A 22,669-nucleotide genomic window follows, 5' to 3' on the forward strand; every position below is an offset into this window, starting at 1 on the left:
TGATCCGCTCCAGGTGTTACTGGGAGTCTGGACACAGCAGTCAGTCAGACTCCCAGTGCACAGCAGTCTGATCCGCTCCAGGTGTGACAGTGCTGTCAGTCAGACTCCCAGTGCAGTCTGATCCGCTCCAGGTGTGACAGTGTGTCAGTCAGACTCCCAGTGCACAGCAGTCTGATCCGCTCCAGGTGTTACAGTGTGTCAGTCAGACTCCCAGTGCAGTCTGATCCGCTCCAGGTGTGACAGTGCTGTCAGTCAGACTCCCAGTGTCCAGCAGTCTGATCCGCTCCAGGTGTGACAGTGCTGTCAGACTCCCAGTGCACAGCAGTCTGATCCGCTCCAGGTGTGACAGTCCTATAGCGTGTCAGGAGTGTGTAGGTACTGTGACAGTAGTGTGTAACGAGTGTGTCAGGAGAGTGCAGCCTGTTTGGAAGTGATAAGCTACTTGATCTGAGGATCTCCGCCAGCCAGTCCTTGAAAGAAGCCAGAGTATGAACTTCAACAGAATGGCCTTGTAGCTTGTTCCATACTCCAGCCACCCTAAGTGTAATGTTGTTCCCCCCGGTCTCAGATGTAAATACACGGTCACGTATGTCTTCACTAACAGTTGGCCAGTGCCGTGTTGGTAGTGAGCCGCTAGTGTTGCCAGCGTTTCATGTTAGTGCTGTGATGTTGGTGTGTCAGGACCATGTTGGCAGGGAGTCAGTAGTGTGTTGGTAGCGTGTCAGGAGCACGCCAGGGGCATGTTAGTAGAGTGCCGGTGGTGTGTTAGTAGTGTGTGGGCAGCATGTCAGTAGTGCGTTGGAGGCATGAATAGTAGTGTGATGTTGGCGTGTCGGATCCGTGTTGGTAGCGTGTTGGTAGCGTAACAGTACATGGAGCCTCCTGTAGAGCAGGCAGTCTGTTCTAAACCACGCAGTCACTCAGGCTGGAGCACCAGGATTTAAATATAGAGCTCTCTGCCTCCCACGCCCTCTCTCCCACTCCCTCTCCCTCTCTCGGCTCTACCTGCTTCTCTCTCTGTATTTATAAGTCGCCGTGCTGTGGGTCTGTCTGTCTCTCCTCGGGACCGCTTTTCCACTTGGCCTCCATCCCTGTTTTCTCCTCTCCTTGCTGGCCAGATCGCCTCCCTTCTTCCCCGTCCCCTGTCTGTTCTTCTCCCATCTCTCCCAGCTCTCCCAGCTCTCTCCACTCAATTCAATTCCATTTCAATTCAAGGTGGTTTATTAGCATGACCGATGGGTACAATCAGTGTTGCCAAAGCAAGAAAAAAATAATAAAATTAACACGAAACAAAACTAAAAATAAAATAAAATCAACAGACATTTACAACAAAGACATATCATAAAATATTTACATATACTGTAAACATATTGAGCATCATTGGGAGACAGACTCACAGGCTGCCAGTTCAACTGAGTTCGCTCCTCCCTCTCCCAGCAGGATTGGGACCTGTTGTGATTCCCGCAGGTGAGGGAACTCTGGGATTAGATTTCTGAATTTGGGGAAGAATGTTTCTCTAATCCCAGAGTGTCTGTCACAGTGCAGTAGGAAGTGCACCTGTGTCTCTATTTCTGTCTCTACTCTCCCTGCAGTATCTCTCTCTCTCCCCTCTGTGTCTCTCTCTCCTGTCTCTCTCTCCTATGTCTCTCTCTCTCTCTCCCCTGTGTCTCTCTTTCCAGTCTTCTTTCTCTGCAGTATCTCTCTCTCCCCTGTCTCTCTCTAACCCCTGTCTCTCTCCCTCTCTCTCCCCCTGTCTCTCTCTAACCCCTGTCTCTCTCCCCCTGTCTCTCTCTTCCTGTCCCACCCCCCTCTGTGGCTCTCATGATTATTCAGGCAGTGGGGTATTGATCGTGCGGGGGCCTGTGACGCCCCGCTCACGGGCAGATTAATAGACGGGCCTCCTGCAGAGGAGGGGGATGTGGCTGACACACTCCCTGTGTCCACAGCCCTCCCTCCACAGAGAGGCGATGTCGCTCTCTCTGCGCCCGGCAGTGTGACGCTGCCACTCCCTCTCCGACCTGCTCCTGTTGCCACGGCAGCAGGCCTCAGGGCAGAGCGAGAGACGAAACCGTACAGGTCACAGACACAGACACAGACACAGACACAGCCGCTGTCCTACTGCCCACAGAACTAGAGATCCACTGTGCAGGCTCTGTTACCTGCACTGTGAGAGCACTGAGATTTACCACACTGTTACTGCACTGGACTGCGAGAGCGCAGAGATTTACCACACTGTTACTGCACTGGACTGTGAGAGCGCAGAGATTTACCACACTGTTACTGCACTGGACTGTGAGAGCACTGAGATTTACCACACTGTTACTGCACTGGACTGCGAGAGCGCAGAGATTTACCACACTGTTACTGCACTGGACTGTGAGAGCACTGAGATTTACCACACTGTTACTGCACTGGACTGCGAGAGCGCTGAGATTTACCACACTGTTACTGCACTGGACTGCGAGAGCGCAGAGATTTACCACACTGTTACTGCACACCATGTCTGCACCAGTCCTGGGTCACTCTGTGTGTGAACTGCTGAGCTGTGACCTGGTGTCCCTGCAGATCTCAGAGAGCTGACTCTGAGAGTCTCTGACACAGTGTCATTCCGATCTTTGCTTGTCTGACACAACAACTGGCCTCCTTAGAGAAACGTGCAGAGCTGTACAGATTCACAAACAGACTGATGGACAGAGAGAATAAACCAGCCCCTGCCCACCTGTCTTTCATGGGTCTGTGTGTCTTTCTGCTGTGTGTTATTGTGGTCTGTGTCGATGTGTGTGTCAGGGAATTATTGTGGTGTGTCAGTGTGTTATTGCCGTCTGTGTAATTGTGTATATCAGTGAATTATTGTTGTGTGTATCAGTTTGTTATTGTGGTGCATGTCAGTGAATTATCGTGGTGTGTGTCAGTGCGTTATTGTAGTCTGTGTCAATCTGTATATCAGTGAATTAATGTGGTGTGTGTCAGTGAATTATTGTGGTGTGTGTCAGTGTGTTATTGTGATGCATGTCAGTGAATTATTGTGGTGCGTGTCAGTGTGTTATCGTGGTGCGTGTCAGTGAATTATTGTGGTGTGTGTCAGTGAATTATTGTGGTGTATGTCAGTGTGTTATCGTGGTGCGTGTCAGAGAATTATTGTGGTGTGTGTCAGTGTGTTATTGTGATGCATGTCAGTGAATTATTGTGGTGCATGTCAGTGTGTTATCGTGGTGCGTGTCAGAGAATTATTGTGGTGTGTGTCAGTGTGTTATTGTGATGCATGTCAGTGAATTATTGTGGTGCATGTCAGTGTGTTATCGTGGTGCGTGTCAGAGAATTATTGTGGTGTGTGTCAGTGAATTATTGTGGTGCATGTCAGTGTATTATGGTGGTGTGTGGCAGTTTGTTATTGTGGTGTGTGTCAATGTGTTATTGAGGTCTGTGTCGGTGTGTTATTGAGAGAGAGACCGCACTCTCAGTGCTCCGGCACGTGAGACCGCAGTGACCCCAGTGTGGTAACACAGCACTCTGGTGTGAGAGACCACAGTGACCCCAGTGTGGTAACATAGCACTCCGGTGTGAGAGACCACAGTGACCCCAGTGTGGTAACATAGCACTCTGGTGTGAGAGACCACAGTGACCCCAGTGTGGTAACATAGCACTCTGGTGTGAGAGACCACAGTGACCCCAGTGTGGTAACATAGCACTCCGGTGTGAGAGACCACAGTGACCCCAGTGTGGTAACACAGCACTCTGGTGTGAGAGACCACAGTGACCCCAGTGTGGTAACACAGCACTCTGGTGTGAGAGACCACAGTGACCCCAGTGTGGTAACATAGCACTCTGGTGTGAGAGACCACAGTGACCCCAGTGTGGTAACATAGCACTCTGGTGTGAGAGACCACAGTGACCCCAGTGTGGTAACACAGCACTCTGGTGTGAGAGACCACAGTGACCCCAGTGTGGTAACACAGCACTCTCGTATGAGACCACAGTGACCCCAGTGTGGTAACACAGCACTCTGGTGTGAGAGACCACAGTGACCCCAGTGTGGTAACATAGCACTCTGGTGTGAGAGACCACAGTGACCCCAGTGTAGTAACACAGCACTCTGGTGTGAGAGACCACAGTGACCCCAGTGTGGTAACACAGCACTCTGGTGTGAGAGACCACAGTGACCCCAGTGTGGTAACATAGCACTCTGGTGTGAGAGACCACAGTGACCCCAGTGTGGTAACATAGCACTCTGGTGTGAGAGACCACAGTTCTCTCCCCTCCAGCACTCTGAAGGAATGTCTCTCTCTGTCTCCTCTTCTTTGGGAGAATTTCACATGGTGTTAACACTTGTTCCTGACAGCCAGGTTAAAGATACAGCAGCTCCTTTCTCTCTCTCCCCGTTCCTGTCTCTCTCACTCACTGCCTGGGGCTGCAGGCTGTCTCTCTCCCTCTGTCTGAGTCTCTCGGTCTCTGTTGGTAATTAAGATCTCCGATTTCACGGCTTTCGTTCTCACAGTTGCAGTGGTACAGATTCTCTGCATGGTCACCATGAGCACTGCCAAAACCCAGCACCAGACATACTGCACACTGCTACAACGACACACACCGTGGGTGTACTACTGAGACACAAACACACTGTGATAGTGTACTACTGAGACACACACACGGTGATGGTGTACTACTGAGACACACTGTGGGTGTACTACTGAGACACGCGGTGATGGTGTACTACTGAGACACGCGGTGATGGTGTACTGCTGAGACACACACACTGTGATGGTGTACTACTGAGACACACACACGGTGATGGTGTACTACTGAGACGATGAATATTCCCATTCCTGGGGTCTCTTCTTGTGTTCAGGAAAGTGTGATGACCTGTCCTGTCCTGCAGGTGGCAGAGCAGGGCCTCCAGACGACCGTTCTCCATGAGGAGCAGTGGAAGATGCCGGCTCTGCCAGCGCTGCTGCTGTCGATTCACTTCCTCTTCCTGTTGCTGACCGTGGTCCAGCCCCGTTACAGCCAGGCTACCGTCCTGTCCTCTCTGAGAATAGGTGAGTCGCACACTGCACAACCACACACAACCGCTACACAGTCATACAGTCTGTAGCATCCTGTCCTCTCTGAGAATAGGTGAGTCGCACACTGCACAACCACACACAACCGCTACACAGTCATACAGCCTGTAACATCCTGTCCTCTCTGAGAATGACACCACTACACAACCACACACAACCGCTACACAGTCATACAGCCTGAAACATCCTGTCCTCTCTGAGAATGACACCACTACACAACCACACACAACCGCTACACAGTCATACAGCCTGAAACATCCTGTCCTCTCTGAGAATGACACCACTACACAACCACACACAACCGCTACACAGTCATACAGCCTGAAACATCCTGTCCTCTCTGAGAATGACACCACTACACAACCACACACAACCGCTACACAGTCATACAGCCTGAAACATCCTGTCCTCTCTGAGAATGACACCACTACACAACCACACACAACCGCTACACAGTCATACAGCCTGAAACATCCTGTCCTCTCTGAGAATGACACCACTACACAACCACACACAACTGCTACACAGTCATACAGCCTGAAACATCCTGTCCTCTCTGAGAATGACACCACTACACAACCACACACAACCGCTACACAGTCATACAGCCTGAAACATCCTGTCCTCTCTGAGAATGACACCACTACACAACCACACACAACTGCTACACAGTCATACAGCCTGAAACATCCTGTCCTCTCTGAGAATGACACCACTACACAACCACACACAACCGCTACACAGTCATACAGCCTGTAGTATCCTGTCCTCTCTTGACACACCTGTACAAGAGCTACACAGCTCTGACTCTGACCCACACAAGTCAGGTCAATACAATTTAAAGAGCGTTCTTGTCATGACTGATTACAGTCTTTCCACAGTCAGAACAGTTATCCCACACTCCCTTCCTCTCTCTCCTCTCCTTTAACACTCCTTTCTCTACCACCACCCCTCTCTCCTCTCAGTCGCTCCTCTCTCCTCTCTCTCCTCCTTTTCCTCTCCCCTCTCTCCTCTCTCCTCTCTCTCCTCCTTCTCCTCTCCTCTCTCCCCTTCTCCCCTCTCTCCTCTCCTCCTTCTCCTCTCTCTCCTCCCTCTTACTTCTCCCCTCTTTCCTCTCTTTTTTCTGAACTTTCACTCCCATTTAAAATAACAGCACAATTCATTTTCAGATTAATTCTACTGTCATTATTATTGCCACCACTGAAATGAATAATTGATATTAATACGATTATTGTTTTCAGTGCTGGAAAAGAAGGTTGTACAGTGTTTATATGAGCAGCTGTGTCGCAACCACTTATTTCTGATTAAATTAGTCGTTAATGTACAAAGCTCTAATGAGGTAATAACACAGTTTACTGCAAACACCCAGCACACACATCTACTGTACATGACACACTCTCACTACTCCTCCCTCTCAGTGCAGTGTTCATGTCCTGGAGTGTCCAGTCAGTGTGTCTGTATTAACCCCTCTCTCTCTCAGTGCAGTGTTAATGTACTGGAGTGTCCAGTCAGTGTGTCTGTATTAACCCCTCTCTCTCTCAGTGCAGTGTTATTGTACTGGAGTGTCCAGTCAGTGTGTCTGTATTAACCCCTCTCTCTCTCAGTGCAGTGTTAATGTACTGGAGTGTCCAGTCAGTGTGTCTGTATTAACCCCTCTCTCTCTCAGTGCAGTGTTAATGTACTGGAGTGTCCAGTCAGTGTGTCTGTATTAACCTCTCTCTCTCAGTGCAGTGTTCATGTACTGGAGTGTCCAGTCAGTGTGTCTGTATTAACCTCTCTCTCTCAGTGCAGTGTTCATGTACTGGAGTGTCCAGTCAGTGTGTCTGTATTAACCCCTCTCTCTCAGTGCAGTGTTAATGTACTGGAGTGTCCAGTCAGTGTCTGTATGAACCCCTCTCTCTCTGTCCAGCTGCGATTCTTGATGACCAGTCGGTGTGTGGCCGAGGGGAGCGCCTGGCCTTGGCTCTGGCCAGAGAGAACATCAACAGTGTGAGCGAGGTGCCAGCGAAGGCCCGGGTCGAAGTGGACATTTTCGACCTGCCGAGGGACTCCCAGTACGAGACCACCGACACCAGTGGGTGTTCCTGAGTCCCAGCTTGTTCACACTGTACACTCGGCCTGTCACTGGCGGCTGTACTGACCTCCTTTTTCTTCCCTCTCTCCTCTTCTCTCTCACCTCACTACATCCTTCTCTGTCTCCTCCTCCCTCTAAACCTTCTCTCACTCCTCTCTCCTGCCCTCTCTGCCCCTCTCTCTGCCTGCCCTTTCCTCTCTCAGTGTGTCAGATTTTGCCGAAGGGTGTGGTCTCAGTTTTAGGCCCTGCGTCCAGCCCAGCCTCTGGGTCAACTGTGAGTCACATCTGCGGAGAGAAAGAGGTAAGAGACTGGGCCTGTCTGTGTGCCTGTCTCTGTCTGTCTGTGTCTCTGTGTGTCTGTGTCTCTGGGCCTGTCTCTCTGGGTTTGTCTGTGCATGTCTGTGTCTCTGTGCCTGTGTGCCTGTCTGTGTCTCTCTGGGTTTGTCTGTGTGTGTCTGTGTCTCTGTGCCTGTGTGCCTGTCTGTCTGTGTGTCTCTGTGTGTGTCTGTGTCTCTGTCTGTCTGTCTGTCTGTCTGTCTGTCTGTTTGTGTCTCTGTGCCTCTATGTGTGTTTCTGCCTGTTTGTGTTTCTTTGTCTCTGTGTCTCTGTTTGTCTGTGTGTGTCTCTATGTATCTGCCTGTGTGTCTCTGTGTGTCTGTATGTGTTTCTGTCTGTGTGTCTCTGTGTATCTGCCTGTGTGTCTCTGTGTGTCTGTCTGTGTGTCTCTGTGTGTCTACCTGTGTGTCTCTGTGTGTCTATCTGTGTGTGATAACTGTGTGTGTCTGTGTGTGTCTGTGTGTGATAACTGTGTCCTCTCCCTCAGATCCCTCATGTGAAGATCGGTCCAGAGGAGACGCCCAGGCTGCCCTACCTGCGCTTTGCTTCGGTCAGTCTGTATCCCAGCAACGAGGACCTGAGCCTGGCCGTCGGCGCCATCCTGCAGTCCTTCAGCTACCCCTCTGCCAGCCTCATCTGTGCCAAGGCAGAGTGTGAGTGACCACGCACTGTACACATCATCTACTCACACTCTACTCACACTGCACACATCATCTACTCCCACTCCACTCACACTGTACACATCATCTACTCCCACTGTACACATCATCTACTCCCACTCCACTCACACTGTACACATCATCTACTCCCACTGTACACATCATCTACTCCCACTCCACTCACACTGTACACATCATCTACTCCCACTGTACACATCATCTACTCCCACTCCACTCACACTGTACACATCATCTACTCCCACTGTTCACATCATCTACTCCCACTCCACTCCCACTGTACACATCATCTACTCCCACTGTACACATCATCTACTCCCACTCCACTCACACTGTACACATCATCTACTCCCACTGTACACATCATCTACTCCCACTCCACTCCCACTGTACACATCATCTACTCCCACTGTACACATCATCTACTCCCACTCCACTCACACTGTACACATCATCTACTCCCACTGTACACATCATCTACTCCCACTCCACTCACACTGTACACATCATCTACTCCCACTGTACACATCATCTACTCCCACTCCACTCCCACTGTACACATCATCTACTCCCACTGTACACATCATCTACTCCCACTCCACTCACACTGTACACATCATCTACTCCCACTGTACACATCATCTACTCCCACTCCACTTACACTGTACACATCATCTACTCCCACTGTACACATCATCTACTCCCACTCCACTTACACTGTACACATCATTTACTTCCACTATACACATCATCTACTCCCACTCCACTCACACTGTACACATCATCTACTCCCACTCTACTCACACTGTACACATCATCTACTCCCACTGTACACATCATCTACTCCCACTCCACTTACACTGTACACATCATCTACTCCCACTGTACACATCATCTACTCCCACTCCACTCACACTGTACACATCATCTACTCCCACTGTACACATCATCTACTCCCACTCCACTCACACTGTACCCAAACCCACCCTGTACTCACCAGCACTCACCATGATCGCTCTGAACTCACTCTGGGCTTGTGGTGTCTCTGGTCCCTCTTCCCTCTCCTCCTTCACGGCGCCCTGAGCCACCGGCGGGCGAGAGGGCAGGTCGCCGCTCAGTCCGCGTCCCTGTGGAGAGCAGGGACCTCTCTCCCTGTGAGACACGCCCGCCTGACCCCTCTGTCTCGCCCCACCCAGGCCTGCTGAGACTGGAGGAGCTGGTGCGGAAGTTCCTCATCTCCCGGGACACGCTGTCGATCCGGATGCTGGATGACAGCCACGACCCCACCCCCCTGCTGAAGGAGATTCGGGATGACAAAGTGGCCACCATCATCATCGACGCCAACGCCTCCATCTCCTACCTCATCCTCAAGAAGGTAAAGACAACATCTCCTGCAGCAGGTGGTTATCTACTCCTGCACCTGGAATAAGCTCTAATACATCTAGAATAGCAGAAGTACATCATAAAACACCCAGAATATGGAATGCAAGAATGGGAATATAAACTTGTCTTCCAATTCTTCCTCATCAAAGACAGAGCAGCTACAGTAATTCTGCGACAGCACAGATCCTGTCTGACCCGTGCAACACATGAATCTCTCACTCCTTCACTCTCTCTCCCCCAGGCAGCGGAGCTGGGGATGACATCAGCATTCTACAAGTTCATCCTCACTACCATGGTAAGACTCGTCACAGGACAAATTCTCTTTCACTAATTCTTTGTTTGGAAGAATCGCAATAGCAGTATTTCCAGAGCTTTGATAATTAAGACAGTTCTTTTCCTCACAGTATCTGTCCCTCACTGTGACTGTCCCTCACTGTATCTGTCCCTCACTGTGACTGTCCCTCACTGTATCTGTCCCTCACTGTATCTGTCCCTCACCGTGACTCTCCCTCACTGTGACTGTCCCTCACTGTATCTGTCCCTCACTGTGACTCTCCCTCACTGTATCTGTCTCTCACTGTGACTCTCCCTCACTGTGACTCTCCCTCACTGTGACTGTCCCTCACTGTATCTGTCCCTCACTGTGACTGTCCCTCACTGTGACTCTCCCTCACTGTGACTGTCCCTCACTGTATCTGTCCCTCACTGTGACTCTCCCTCACTGTGACTCTCCCTCACTGTATTTGTCCCTCACTGTATCTGTCCCTCACTGTGACTCTCCCTCACTGTGACTGTCCCTCACTGTGATACTCCCTCACCGTATCTGTCCCTCACTGTATCTGTCCCTCACTGTGACTCTCCCTCACTGTATCTGTCTCTCACTGTGACTTTCTTTCACTGTATCTGTCCCTCACTGTGACTGTCCCTCACTGTATCTGTCCCTCACTGTGATTCTCCCTCACTGTGACTGTCCCTCACTGTGACTCTCCCTCACTGTATATGTCCCTCACTGTGACTGTCCCTCACTGTGACTCTCCCTCACTGTATCTGTCCCTCACTGTGACTCTCCCTCACTGTATCTGTCCCTAACTATGACTGTCCCTCACTGTGACTCTCTTTCACTGTATCTGTCCCTCACTGTATCTGTCCCTCACTGTATCTGTCCCTCACTGTGACTCTCCCTCACTGTATCTGTCTCTCACTGTGACTTTCTTTCACTGTATCTGTCCCTCACTGTGACTGTCCCTCACTGTATCTGTCCCTCACTGTGACTGTCCCTCACTGTGACTGTCCCTCACTGTGACTGTCCCTCACTGTATCTGTCCCTCACTGTGACTGTCCCTCACTGTGACTCTCCCTCACTGTATCTGTCCCTCACTGTGACTCTCCCTCACTGTATCTGTCCCTAACTATGACTGTCCCTCACTGTGACTCTCTTTCACTGTATCTGTCCCTCACTGTATCTGTCCCTCACTGTAACTGTCCCTCACTGTGACTCTCCCTCACTGTATCTGTCCCTCACTGTATCTGTCCCTCACTGTGACCCTCCCTCAATGTATCTGTCCCTAACTATGACTGTCCCTCACTGTGACTCTCCCTCACTGTATCTGTCCCTCACTGTGACACTCCCTCACTGTGTCTCTCTCTCACAATGTCTCTCCCTCACTGTGTCTCTCCCTCCCTATGTCCCTCACTGTGTCTCTCCCTCACTGTGCCTGTCCACACTATGTCTCTCCCCCACTGTGACTGTCCCTCGCTGTGACTCTCTTTCTCCTTCTCTCTTCTCTCAGGATTTCCCTCTGCTCAGGTTAGATGACGTGGTGGATGACCAATCCAACATTGTCGGATTCTCCATGTTTAACACCAGCCATCCCTTCTATCTAGAGTTCATTCGCAGCCTCAACCTCTCTTGGAGAGAGAGCTGTGATCTCAACCCATACCCAGGACCAGCGGTGAGAGCTCTCTCAGTGCAGTGTTAATGTACTGGAGTGTCCAGTCAGTGTGTCTGTATGAACCCCTCTCTCTCAGTGCAGTGTTAATGTACTGGAGTGTCCAGTCAGTGTGTCTGTATTAACCCCTCTCTCTCTCAGTGCAGTGTTAATGTACTGGAGTGTCCAGTCAGTGTGTCTGTATTAACCCCCCTCTCTCTCAGTGCAGTGTTAATGTACTGGAGTGTCCAGTCAGTGTGTCTGTATTAACCCCTCTCTCTCTCAGTGCAGTGTTCATGTACTGTAGTGTCCAGTCAGTGTGTCTGTATGAACCCCTCTCTCTCTCAGTGCAGTGTTAATGTACTGGAGTGTCCAGTCAGTGTGTCTGTATTAACCCCTCTCTCTCTCAGTGCAGTGTTAATGTACTGGAGTGTCCAGTCAGTGTGTCTGTATGAACCCCTCTCTCTCTCAGTGCAGTGTTCATGTACTGGAGTGTCCAGTCAGTGTCTGTATTGACCCCTCTCTCTCTCAGCTGTCCTCAGCCCTGATGTTTGATGCGGTTCACGTTGTGGTCAGCGCAGTGAGAGAGCTGAACCGCAGCCAGGAGATCGGGGTCAAGCCTCTGTCCTGCAACTCTTCCCATATCTGGCAACACGGCACCAGCCTGATGAACTACCTGAGAATGGTCAGTCCCTCTCTGTCTGTCTGTCGGTGTGTCTGTCTCTCTGTCTGTGTGCCTGTCTGTTTGTGCACCTATCTCTGTCTGCCTGTCTCTCTGCCTGTCTGTGTGCCTGTCTGTTTGTGCACCTATCTCTGTCTGCCTGTCTCTCTGCCTGTCTGTGTGCCTGTCTCTCCGTCTGTATGTTTCTGCACCTGTCTGCCTGTCTGTCTGCCTGTTTGTGCACCTATCTCTCTGTGTGCCTGTCTCTCTGCCTCTCTGTGTGCCTGTCTCTCTGCCTGTATGTTTCTGCACCTGTCTGCTTGTCTGTTTGTGCACCTGTCTCTCTGTCTGCCTGTCTCCCTGCCTGTCTCTGACCTCCGTGCCCCGATCTCGCCCTCCCAGGTGGAGTACGACGGACTGACAGGGCGGGTGGAATTCAACAGCAAAGGCCAGAGGATCAACTACACTCTCCGCATCCTGGAGAAGCACCGCAGGGGTCACAAAGAGGTCAGCCTGGGGTCAGGGGTCATGCCCAAGTGGGGGTGGTTTGAGGAGGGGGGGGGGGTGTTAAAAAGTCAAGCATTTTCGGGCTCAAAGAGGATAAGGCTCCGAAATCCTGTCTCTGTCTGCCTGAACAAACGCCTCTCCCTCTCCTGTGTGTCTCTCAGATCGGTATCTGGTTCTCCAACAACACCCTGGTGATGAACTCCACCTCTCTGGACATCAACGTGTCCGAGACCCTGGCCAACAAGACGCTCACAGTCACCACCATACTGGTAAGGGCAATGTGTGCCTGTTGGCGGGGGGCCGCCATGTTGGTGAGGTCAGGCTGCACTCTCTGCCGCTGTGTGACGCCGCTGTGTGTCTGCGCAGGAGGACCCCTACGTGATGCGGAAGACGAACTACCAGGAGTTCGCGGGCAATGACCAGTACGAGGGCTTCTGCGTGGACATGCTGAAGGAGCTGGCCGACATCCTCAAGTTCTCCTACAGCATCAAGCTGGTGGACGACGGTCTGTACGGCGCCCCTGAGCCCAACGGCTCCTGGACGGGCATGGTGGGGGAGCTCATCAACAGGGTAATCAGCCTGACGGCCTCGTTAACCCTTCCTCCGACTCTGCGAGAAGCAGGTCCCCTGACTGGTCTAACCCACACTCCTCCTCACCAGGGCCTGTGTGCGAATACCCTGGGCTCTCGTGCTGGCTTCATTTCCATCTTTTACTCTTCGCTGTGTGCAGCGTGCTAGGGGCTGGAAAGGCATTATGATGATGATGATGATGATGATGATGAATCGTTCTGCGTTCTACAGCTGGCAGAGCTCAGAACAGTCCGGGAGCTCACGAACAGGACGCACTGTAGGGGCGCTGTAGTACTGGGGTGGGGGACCCCGTTATCGGGGCTCTGAGACCGGGGGACGTGGCGAGGAGCTGGTGCACCACACTGTCGCTGCAGCGCAGAGCCCTGTGTGCAGAGAGCTGTCCGGGGATCCATTGGCAGTCATTAGCACGCTGGTTAATTAGACAGTGCGTGTTAATTAATGGAGTGTCAGGCCTCTGGGAGGTCGTCAGGGAGAGCAGTGTGACTGTTGAACAGAGGCGCAGCAGTAACCTCATCTCTCCTCCTCTCCCTCTCTCCTCCTCCTCCTCTCCCTCTCTCACCCTCTTCCACTCCTTCTACTCTTCCTCGCCCTCTCTCACCCTCTTCCACTCCTCCTCCTCCTCTCCCTCTCTCACCCTCTTCCTCTCCTTCTCATACTCTCCCTCTCTCACCTCCTCTCCCTCTCTCTCTGCTCCTCCTCTCCCTCTCTCCCCTCCTCTCCCTCTCTCCCCTCCTCTTCCTCTCTCTCTCCTCCTCTCCCTCTCCCTCTCTCCTCCTCTTCCTCTCTCTCTCCTCCTCCTCTCCCTCTCTCACCTCCTCTCCCTCTCTCCTCCTCTTCCTCTCTCCCTCCTCCTCCTCTCCCTCTCTCACCTCCTCTCCCTCTCCCTCTCTCCTCCTCTTCCTCTCTCTCTCCTCCTCCTCTCCCTCCCCCTCAGAAAGCAGACCTGGCAGTTGCCGGCTTCACCATCACTGCCGAGCGAGAGAAGGTGATCGACTTCTCCAAGCCCTTCATGACCCTGGGGATCAGCATCCTGTACCGAGTGCACCTGGTGAGGGGGGTCAGGGAGAGGGGAAGAGAGCGAGGGCGGAGAAGGGAGATTAGATCGAATACCAGCCACGCTTTGCAGCTCAGAATAGACGTGAATGTTGCCCTCCAGTGGTGGCAGGAGAGATTGCGGCTCAGAATAGACCTGAATGTTGCCCTCCAGTGGTGGCAGGAGAGATTGCGGCTCAGAATAGACCTGAATGTTGCCCTCCAGTGGTGGCAGGAGAGATTGCAGCTCAGAATAGACGTGAATGTTGCCCTCCAGTGGTGGCAGGAGAGATTGCGGCTCCTAACAGACCCCATTGTCACCTCTGAGAGAATCTTCATTATCCCCAAGGGGCAGTTTGTTATACAGCCGCAGACAATATAAAGAAACACACAAAACAAACATTAGGCGTCAACATGAGGAAGAGAATCTGCTGCTGAGCAAGGCTGCGGCCGCAGGTCTGAATGAGAACTGGGACCCGGGGTGGTTGTTCTGGGAGAAGTGGTGCCTCTGCACTCTGAGGGACGTGGTCGGGGTGCTCAGGCGAGGGTCGGGGTGCTGCAGGATGCGTGTGACCCTGCTCTCCCCGCAGGGCCGCAAGCCGGGATACTTCTCCTTCCTGGACCCCTTTTCTCCTGCGGTCTGGCTCTTCATGCTGCTGGCGTACCTGGCTGTCAGCTGTGTGCTCTTCCTGGCCGCCAGGTAACACACCTGTCGCACTGATCCACACACACACACATGCCTGTCTCACTGATCCACACACAGACACACACACCTCTCGCACTGATCCACACACACCCACACACCTGTCTCACTGATCCCCACACACACACCTGTCTCACTGATCCACACACACACACACCTGTCGCACTGATCCACACACACACACACACACACCTGTCGCACTGATCCACACACACACACACCTGTCTGTCTCACTGACACACACACACCTGTCTCACCGATTCACACACACCTGTCTCACTGATCCACACACATACACATAGCTGTCTGTCTCACTGATCCACACACACACCTGTCTGTCTCACTGACACACACACCTGTCTCACTGATTCACACACACCTGTCTCACTGATCCACACACACCTGTCTGTCTCACTGACACACACACACCTGTCTCACTGATTCACACACACCTGTCTCACTGATCCACACACACACATAGCTGTCTGTCTCACTGACACACACACACACCCACCTGTCTCACTGGCACACACACCTGTCTGTGTGACACACTCCTGTCTCACTGGCACACACACCTGTCCATCAGTCTGAAAGCAGCTGTGAGTACCCCTCTGTGCCAGTGGCGTGCTGGTGGACTGTACCACCTGACCAGTGTCTCCGTCTCTCCCTGTGTCCAGGCTCAGCCCCTACGAGTGGTACAATCCGCACCCCTGTCTGCGGGAGAGGAGGGACGTGCTGGAGAACCAGTACACGCTGGGCAACAGCCTGTGGTTCCCAGTGGGCGGGTTCATGCAGCAGGGCTCTGAGATCATGCCCAGGGCGCTGTCCACTCGCTGTGTCAGTGGAGTCTGGTCAGTGCGCCCGTCTCTCTGTCCTTCAACCCCTCTCTCTGTCTTCTAACCCCCCTCTCTCTCTGTGATGTAAACCCCCTCTCTCTCTGTCTTCTAAACCCCCTCTCTCTCTGTGCTGTAAACCCCCTCTCTCTCTGTCCTCTAAACCCTCTCTCTGTGTGCTGTAACCCCTCTCTCTCTCTCTGTCCTCTAACCCCTCTCTCTCTGTCCTCTAACCCCTCTCTCTCTCTGTGCTGTAACCCCTCTCTCTCTCTCTGTCCTCTAACCCCTCTCTCTCTGTCCTCTAACCCCTCTCTCTGTGCTGTAACCCCCCTCTCTCTCTGTGCTGTAACCCCTCTCTCTCTGTCCTCTAACCCATCTCTCTCTCTCTGTGCTGTAACCCCTCTCTCAGGTGGGCCTTCACACTCATCATCATCTCCTCTTACACGGCGAACCTGGCCGCCTTCCTCACGGTGCAGCGCATGGAGGTGCCCATCGAGTCGGCCGACGACCTAGCGGACCAAACCAACATCGAGTACGGCACCATCCATGGGGGGAGCACCATGACCTTCTTCATGGTACGGTCCAGTGGAGGGGTGTCTGGTCTGAACTTCCTCTGTCCCTGTTAATCTTCCTCAGTCCTCCCTCTCCTGGGCTTAGTGCAGTGTGGGGGTACGTCAGGCTTTGTAATGGGTGTGCTGACACTCTCCTCTCTCTGTTCCTCTCTGCCCCTACTCTCCTCTCTCCCCCATCCCTCTCCTCTCTCCCTCCTCTCCCCCTTGCTCTCTCCCCTCCCCTCTCTCCCTCCTCTCTCCCCCATCTCTCCCCTCTCTCCCTCCTCTCTCCCCTCCCCTCTCCCCCCCACTCTCTCCCCTCTCCTCTCCAGAACTCGCGCTACCAGACGTACCAGCGCATGTGGAACTACATGCTGTCCAAGCAGCCCAGCGTGTTTGTGAAGAGCACGGAGGAGGGCATCGCCCGCGTGCTCAACTCCAAGTACGCCTTCCTGCTGGAGAGCACCATGAACGAGTACCACCGGCGCCTCAACTGCAACCTCACGCAGATCGGGGGCCTGCTGGACACCAAGGGCTACGGCATCGGCATGCCGCTGGGTGAGAGGAGACACGGGGGAGAGACGGGAGAGACACGGGGGAGACAGGGGGGAGAGACAGGGAGAGAGAGGGAGAAACAAGGGAGAGAGGGAGAGACAGGGGAGAGAGAGGGAGAGACAGAGGGAGAGACACGGGGGAGACGAGGGAGAGACAGGGGAGAGAGGAAGAGACAGGGGAGAGAGGGAGAGACGGGAGAGAGGGAGACAGGGAGAGAGACAGGGGAGAGAGGGAGAGACAAGGGAGAGACAGGGGAGAGAGGGAGAGACAGGAGAGACAGGGGAGAGAGACAGGAGAGACAGGGGTGAGAGGGAGAGACAGGGGAGAGAGAGACCAGAAACAGGGGAGAGACAGGACAGAGGTACCTCAGTGCTCCCAGCTCTTCCCAGAGAGCCTGTGTCTGACTGTGCCTCTCTCAGGCTCTCCGTTCCGGGATGAGATCACTCTGGCCATCCTGCAGCTGCAGGAGAACAACAGGCTGGAAATCCTGAAGAGGCGCTGGTGGGAGGGAGGGCAGTGTCCCAAGGAGGAGGATCACCGGGCCAAAGGTGTGTGTGTGTGTGAGTGAGTGTGTGTGTATAGAGTGTGTGTGAGTGTGTGTGTGTTATTCTACAGTGTGTACAGTACTCTGTCAGTGTGATACAGTATTATTCTACAGTCTGTACAGTACTCTGTCAGTGTGATATAGTATTATTCTGCAGTCTGTACAGTACTCTGCTAGTGTGATATAGTATTATTCTACAGTCTGTACAGTACTCTGTCAGTGTGATATAGTATTATTCTATAGTCTGTACAGTACTCTGTCAGTGTGATATAGTATTATTCTACAGTGTGTACAGTACTCTGTCAGTGTGATATAGTATAACTCTACAGTGTGTACAGTGCTCTGTCAGTGTGATATAGTATAACTCTACAGTGTGTACAGTACTCTGTCAGTGTGATATAGTATTATTCTACAGTGTGTACAGTGTTACATATTTATAGTTTATTGTAACCTCAGGACTGGGGATGGAGAACATTGGAGGCATCTTTGTGGTGCTGATCTGTGGCCTCATCATCGCTGTTTTTGTCGCCATTATGGAGTTTGTCTGGTCAACACGACGCTCGGCTGAGACTGACGAGGTACGACATCACAGCAACAGACACAGACATACACCAGTAGGTTGCTATGACAGCGCGCCGCCACTCTGCCATCATGTCTGTCCACTCTTCATTGTATCTATGTTTGTGCCAGTCTGTGTGCTCTCTCTCAGTGCAGTGTGTCTGTATTAACCCCTCTCTCTCAGTGCAGTGTTAATGTACTGAAGTGTCCAGTCAGTGTGTCTGTATTAACCCCTCTCTCTCAGTGCAGTGTTAATGTACTGGAGTGTCCAGTCAGTGTGTCTGTATTAACCCCTCTCTCTCAGTGCAGTGTTAATGTACTGGAGTGTCCAGTCAGTGTGTCTGTATTAACCCCTCTCTCTCTCAGTGCAGTGTTAATGTACTGGAGTGTCCAGTCAGTGTGTCTGTATTAACCCCTCTCTCTCTCAGTGCAGTGTTAATGTACTGGAGTGTCCAGCCAGTGTGTCTGTATTAACCCCTCTCTCTCTCAGTGCAGTGTTCATGTACTGGAGTGTCCAGTCAGTGTGTCTGTATTAACCCCTCTCTCTCTCTCAGTGCAGTGTTAATGTCCTGGAGTGTCCAGTCAGTGTGTCTGTATGAACCCCTCTCTCTCAGTGCAGTGTTAATGTACTGGAGTGTCCAGTCAGTGTGTCTGTATTAACCCCTCTCTCTCTCAGTGCAGTGTTAATGTACTGGAGTGTCCAGCCAGTGTGTCTGTATTAACCCCTCTCTCTCAGTGCAGTGTTAATGTACTGGAGTGTCCAGTCAGTGTGTCTGTATTAACCCCTCTCTCTCTCAGTGCAGTGTTAATGTACTGGAGTGTCCAGCCAGTGTGTCTGTATTAACCCCTCTCTCTCAGTGCAGTGTTCATGTACTGGAGTGTCCAGTCAGTGTGTCTGTATGAACCCCTCTCTCTCTCAGTGCAGTGTTAATGTACTGGAGTGTCCAGTCAGTGTGTCTGTATGAACCCCTCTCTCTCTCAGTGCAGTGTTAATGTACTGGAGTGTCCAGCCAGTGTGTCTGTATTAACCCCTCTCTCTCTCAGTGCAGTGTTCATGTACTGGAGTGTCCAGTCAGTGTGTCTGTATTAACCCCTCTCTCTCTCTCTCAGTGCAGTGTTCATGTACTGGAGTGTCCAGTCAGTGTGTCTGTATGAACCCCTCTCTCTCTCAGTGCAGTGTTCATGTACTGGAGTGTCCAGTCAGTGTGTCTGTATGAACCCCTCTCTCTCTCAGTGCAGTGTTAATGTACTGGAGTGTCCAGTCAGTGTGTCTGTATTAACCCCTCTCTCTCTCTCAGTGCAGTGTTCATGTACTGGAGTGTCCAGTCAGTGTGTCTGTATTAACCCCTCTCTCTCTCAGTGCAGTGTTCATGTACTGGAGTGTCCAGTCAGTGTGTCTGTATGAACCCCTCTCTCTCTCTCAGTGCAGTGTTAATGTACTGGAGTGTCCAGTCAGTGTGTCTGTATTAACCCCTCTCTCTCTCTCAGTGCAGTGTTCATGTACTGGAGTGTCCAGTCAGTGTGTCTGTATGAACCCCTCTCTCTCTCAGTGCAGTGTTAATGTACTGGAGTGTCCAGCCAGTGTGTCTGTATTAACCCCTCTCTCTCTCAGTGCAGTGTTCATGTACTGGAGTGTCCAGTCAGTGTGTCTGTATTAACCCCTCTCTCTCTCTCTCAGTGCAGTGTTCATGTACTGGAGTGTCCAGTCAGTGTGTCTGTATTAACCCCTCTCTCTCTCTCTCAGTGCAGTGTTCATGTACTGGAGTGTCCAGCCAGTGTGTCTGTATTAACCCCTCTCTCTCTCAGTGCAGTGTTCATGTACTGGAGTGTCCAGTCAGTGTGTCTGTATTAACCCCTCTCTCTCTCTCTCAGTGCAGTGTTCATGTACTGGAGTGTCCAGTCAGTGTGTCTGTATGAACCCCTCTCTCTCTCAGTGCAGTGTTAATGTACTGGAGTGTCCAGCCAGTGTGTCTGTATTAACCCCTCTCTCTCTCAGTGCAGTGTTAATGTACTGGAGTGTCCAGTCAGTGTGTCTGTATTAACCCCCCTCTCTCTCAGTGCAGTGTTAATGTACTGGAGTGTCCAGTCAGTGTGTCTGTATGAACCCCTCTCTCTCTCAGTGCAGTGTTAATGTACTGGAGTGTCCAGCCAGTGTGTCTGTATTAACCCCTCTCTCTCTCAGTGCAGTCTTAATGTACTGGAGTGTCCAGTCAGTGTGTCTGTATTAACCCCTCTCTCTCTCAGTGCAGTGTTAATGTCCTGTAGTGTCCAGTCAGTGTGTCTGTATTAACCCCTCTCTCTCTCAGTGCAGTGTTAATGTACTGGAGTGTCCAGTCAGTGTGTCTGTATTGACCCCTCTCTCTCTCTCTCTCTCTCCCAGGTCTCGGTGTGTCAGGAGATGCTGTCGGAGTTTCGGAACGCTGTCTCCTGTAAGAAGAGCTCTCGGTCCCGCCGACGGCGCCCCCTGGGGGTGGGGGGCGTGGGCCGCTACGGGGCCCGGCTGTCCCTGGGGGCCCCGCGGCCCCTGCGCCTCGCGCGGGAGATGCGCCTGAGCAACGGGAAGCTGTACAGCGGGGCGGGGCCCCTGACGGGCGGGGGGGGCGGCCCGGCGGAGATGGGCCCGGGGCCGCAGAGACTGCTGGAGGACCCGCTGGGGGCCAACACCACGCCCCCCCCCGCGCCCCCCGCCCCGCCCGCCGCCCCCCCCCGGAGCTGCACCCACATCCGCATCTGCCAGGAGTGCCGGCGGATCCAGAGCCTGCGGCCGGGCCCGGCGTCGGCCGCCTCCTCGACCCGCTCCATCGCGCCCCCGCCGCCCCGCCTGGCGCTGGTGCCGCCCCCGCCGCCCCCGCCGCCCCCCTCCTCCTCCAACAACACGGACAGCGAGGGCGCCAGCCCGGCGCCCCGACACGCCCCCCCGGGGCCCGCCGGCAGCCTGCTGGGGGACGAGGACTGAGCCGGGGCCCGGGAGTGCAGGAGGGGCCCAGCGCCTCCTCTCCCGGAGCAGAGACCCCCGGCGCCGGCCCGGCCCGGCGGGCCCAGCGGACTGTACACACGGCTGGAGACCGACCAGTCGCTTCCTGCCTTTCCTCCTCCTTTTCTTTCGTTTGGCCTGTCTTTCTTTCTGGGATTCTGTTGCCCCCGTCACTGTTTTGCTACCGAAGGACCTGAGGAAGCGCAGAGACTCGTCTCGGAGAGCTAGCGGGGTGCAGGAGCCCCCCAGACTCTGCAGGGACTGGTCCAGAGGTCCTGGGTCCTCCTGTTGCCACCGGCTACCCAAGAGCCTGCAGAATGCTGGGAAGGGGTTCTGGGGTGGTGCGGGAGCAAGTAATTTGCGACTAAGGGTGTACAGTGGGGTTTTTTCTCAAATTTGTCCATAAATTGTGAAAAGCTGGGATGAGGGAGGGATATCACTGCCCCTGTGGTTGGACTGTCAGTGAGAGCTGTGTCTCTCCTCCAGTGGATGGAGACTCTGCTGTGGTCCTGCAGTGCTGTCAGTGAGAGCTGTGTCTCTCCTCCAGTGGACAGAGACTCTGCTGTGGTCCTGCAGTGCTGTCAGTGAGAGGGACACTTCTGCAGTGTTAAATGTTTGGAGAGTCTCCGTATGCTCGGAGATATTGGACAGAGTGTGCCTGTCATCTGACAGAGGATGAGCAAGAGCGAGAGACTGGAGACAGGAGAGAGGAATGAACGAGGAGAACAGAGAGAGAGGAGGGGGAGACAGGAGGGAGAGGAGAGGAGAAGCGAGAGTCAGGGCTGAGTGAACAGAGGGAGAGGAGAGAGAAAAGAGGAGGGAGAGGAGAGGAGGAGAGAGAGAGAGAGAGTCAGGGCTGAGAGAACAGAGGGAGAGGAGAAAGACGGGAGAGGAGAGGAGGAGAGAGAGAGAGAGAGTCAGGGCTGAGAGAACAGAGAGAGAGACAGGAGAGGAGAGTGAGTCAGGGCTGAGAGAACAGAGAGACAGGAGAGGAGAGAGGGCTGAGAGAAGAGAGGGAGAGGGTGGAAGGCAGGGTGGAGACCAGCTCAGTTTAGGACACAGGAATACACATCCAGTCTACTGGAAACAACAGCAAACTACTTTTTTTCTAAACAAGAACCTTATTTTAAAATAATATATATCTATAAATATCTAAATGATTGATTATTGTTATGATGCTTATTATTGTTAAAAATGAATTTTCGGAATGATGAAAGGAAGAGGGATGGATGTCCTTTAAAGAGATTTTTTTCAACTTCTTTATTTCTCATTTTTCATATTTCTATTCTCTTGCCAAACGGATTATTAAACTGAAGACGCAGACTGCTGTTGACAGGCGTTGTTATTTTCATGGCTGTTGTCCTCAAACGCCTGTTGATCAGGGGTGGGGTAGTTAAACTAGAGACACTGCGTTTGGAATAAAATCTTCAACTACATGCAACAGTGCTACTGCCACAGCATTGCCTGCCTGTTTCTCTCAGTGTCTGCATCTCAACTGTGTCTGTACTGCAGTGTGCCTGTCTCTCTCTCAGTGGGTGTGTCTCACTTGTCTCCATGTAATGCAGTGTGCCTGTCTCTCTCTCAGTGGGTCTGTGTCTTGCCTGTCTCTCTTTCAGTGGGTCTGTCTTGCCTGTCTCTTTCAGTGGGTGTATCTCACCTGTCTCTCTCTCAGTGGGTCTGTGTCTCCCCCGTCTCTCTCTCAGTG

The 22,669-nt window shown here is 52.6% G+C and overlaps 1 protein-coding gene across 2 annotated transcripts in view; it reads left to right on the forward strand.

Moving 5' to 3' along the window:
- grik5 (glutamate receptor, ionotropic, kainate 5) overlaps positions 1–22,287 on the forward strand; it is a 34,664-nt gene extending 12,377 nt beyond the window's left edge. Inside the window, exons 4-22 of one of the 2 annotated variants that reach the window (XM_069184650.1) lie at positions 4,874–5,033; positions 6,967–7,131; positions 7,335–7,432; positions 7,955–8,120; positions 9,341–9,519; positions 9,769–9,822; positions 11,318–11,479; positions 11,988–12,140; positions 12,519–12,623; positions 12,785–12,892; positions 12,990–13,193; positions 14,149–14,262; positions 14,837–14,946; positions 15,627–15,800; positions 16,192–16,357; positions 16,666–16,891; positions 17,308–17,436; positions 17,889–18,046; positions 20,371–22,287. In XM_069184650.1, the coding sequence (XP_069040751.1) occupies positions 4,925–5,033; positions 6,967–7,131; positions 7,335–7,432; positions 7,955–8,120; positions 9,341–9,519; positions 9,769–9,822; positions 11,318–11,479; positions 11,988–12,140; positions 12,519–12,623; positions 12,785–12,892; positions 12,990–13,193; positions 14,149–14,262; positions 14,837–14,946; positions 15,627–15,800; positions 16,192–16,357; positions 16,666–16,891; positions 17,308–17,436; positions 17,889–18,046; positions 20,371–20,946 (3,156 nt within the window). In that variant the 5' untranslated portion in view covers positions 4,874–4,924 and the 3' untranslated portion in view covers positions 20,947–22,287. The remainder of the gene's footprint in view (positions 1–4,873; positions 5,034–6,966; positions 7,132–7,334; positions 7,433–7,954; positions 8,121–9,340; positions 9,520–9,768; positions 9,823–11,317; positions 11,480–11,987; positions 12,141–12,518; positions 12,624–12,784; positions 12,893–12,989; positions 13,194–14,148; positions 14,263–14,836; positions 14,947–15,626; positions 15,801–16,191; positions 16,358–16,665; positions 16,892–17,307; positions 17,437–17,888; positions 18,047–20,370) is intronic. The other variant, XM_069184651.1, reaches the window with a different exon arrangement.
- The last annotated feature ends 382 nt before the right edge of the window (positions 22,288–22,669 follow it).

The sequence above is a fragment of the Lepisosteus oculatus genome, chromosome 27 (genome assembly GCF_040954835.1).
Source record: "Lepisosteus oculatus isolate fLepOcu1 chromosome 27, fLepOcu1.hap2, whole genome shotgun sequence".
Taxonomy (NCBI): domain Eukaryota; kingdom Metazoa; phylum Chordata; class Actinopteri; order Semionotiformes; family Lepisosteidae; genus Lepisosteus; species Lepisosteus oculatus.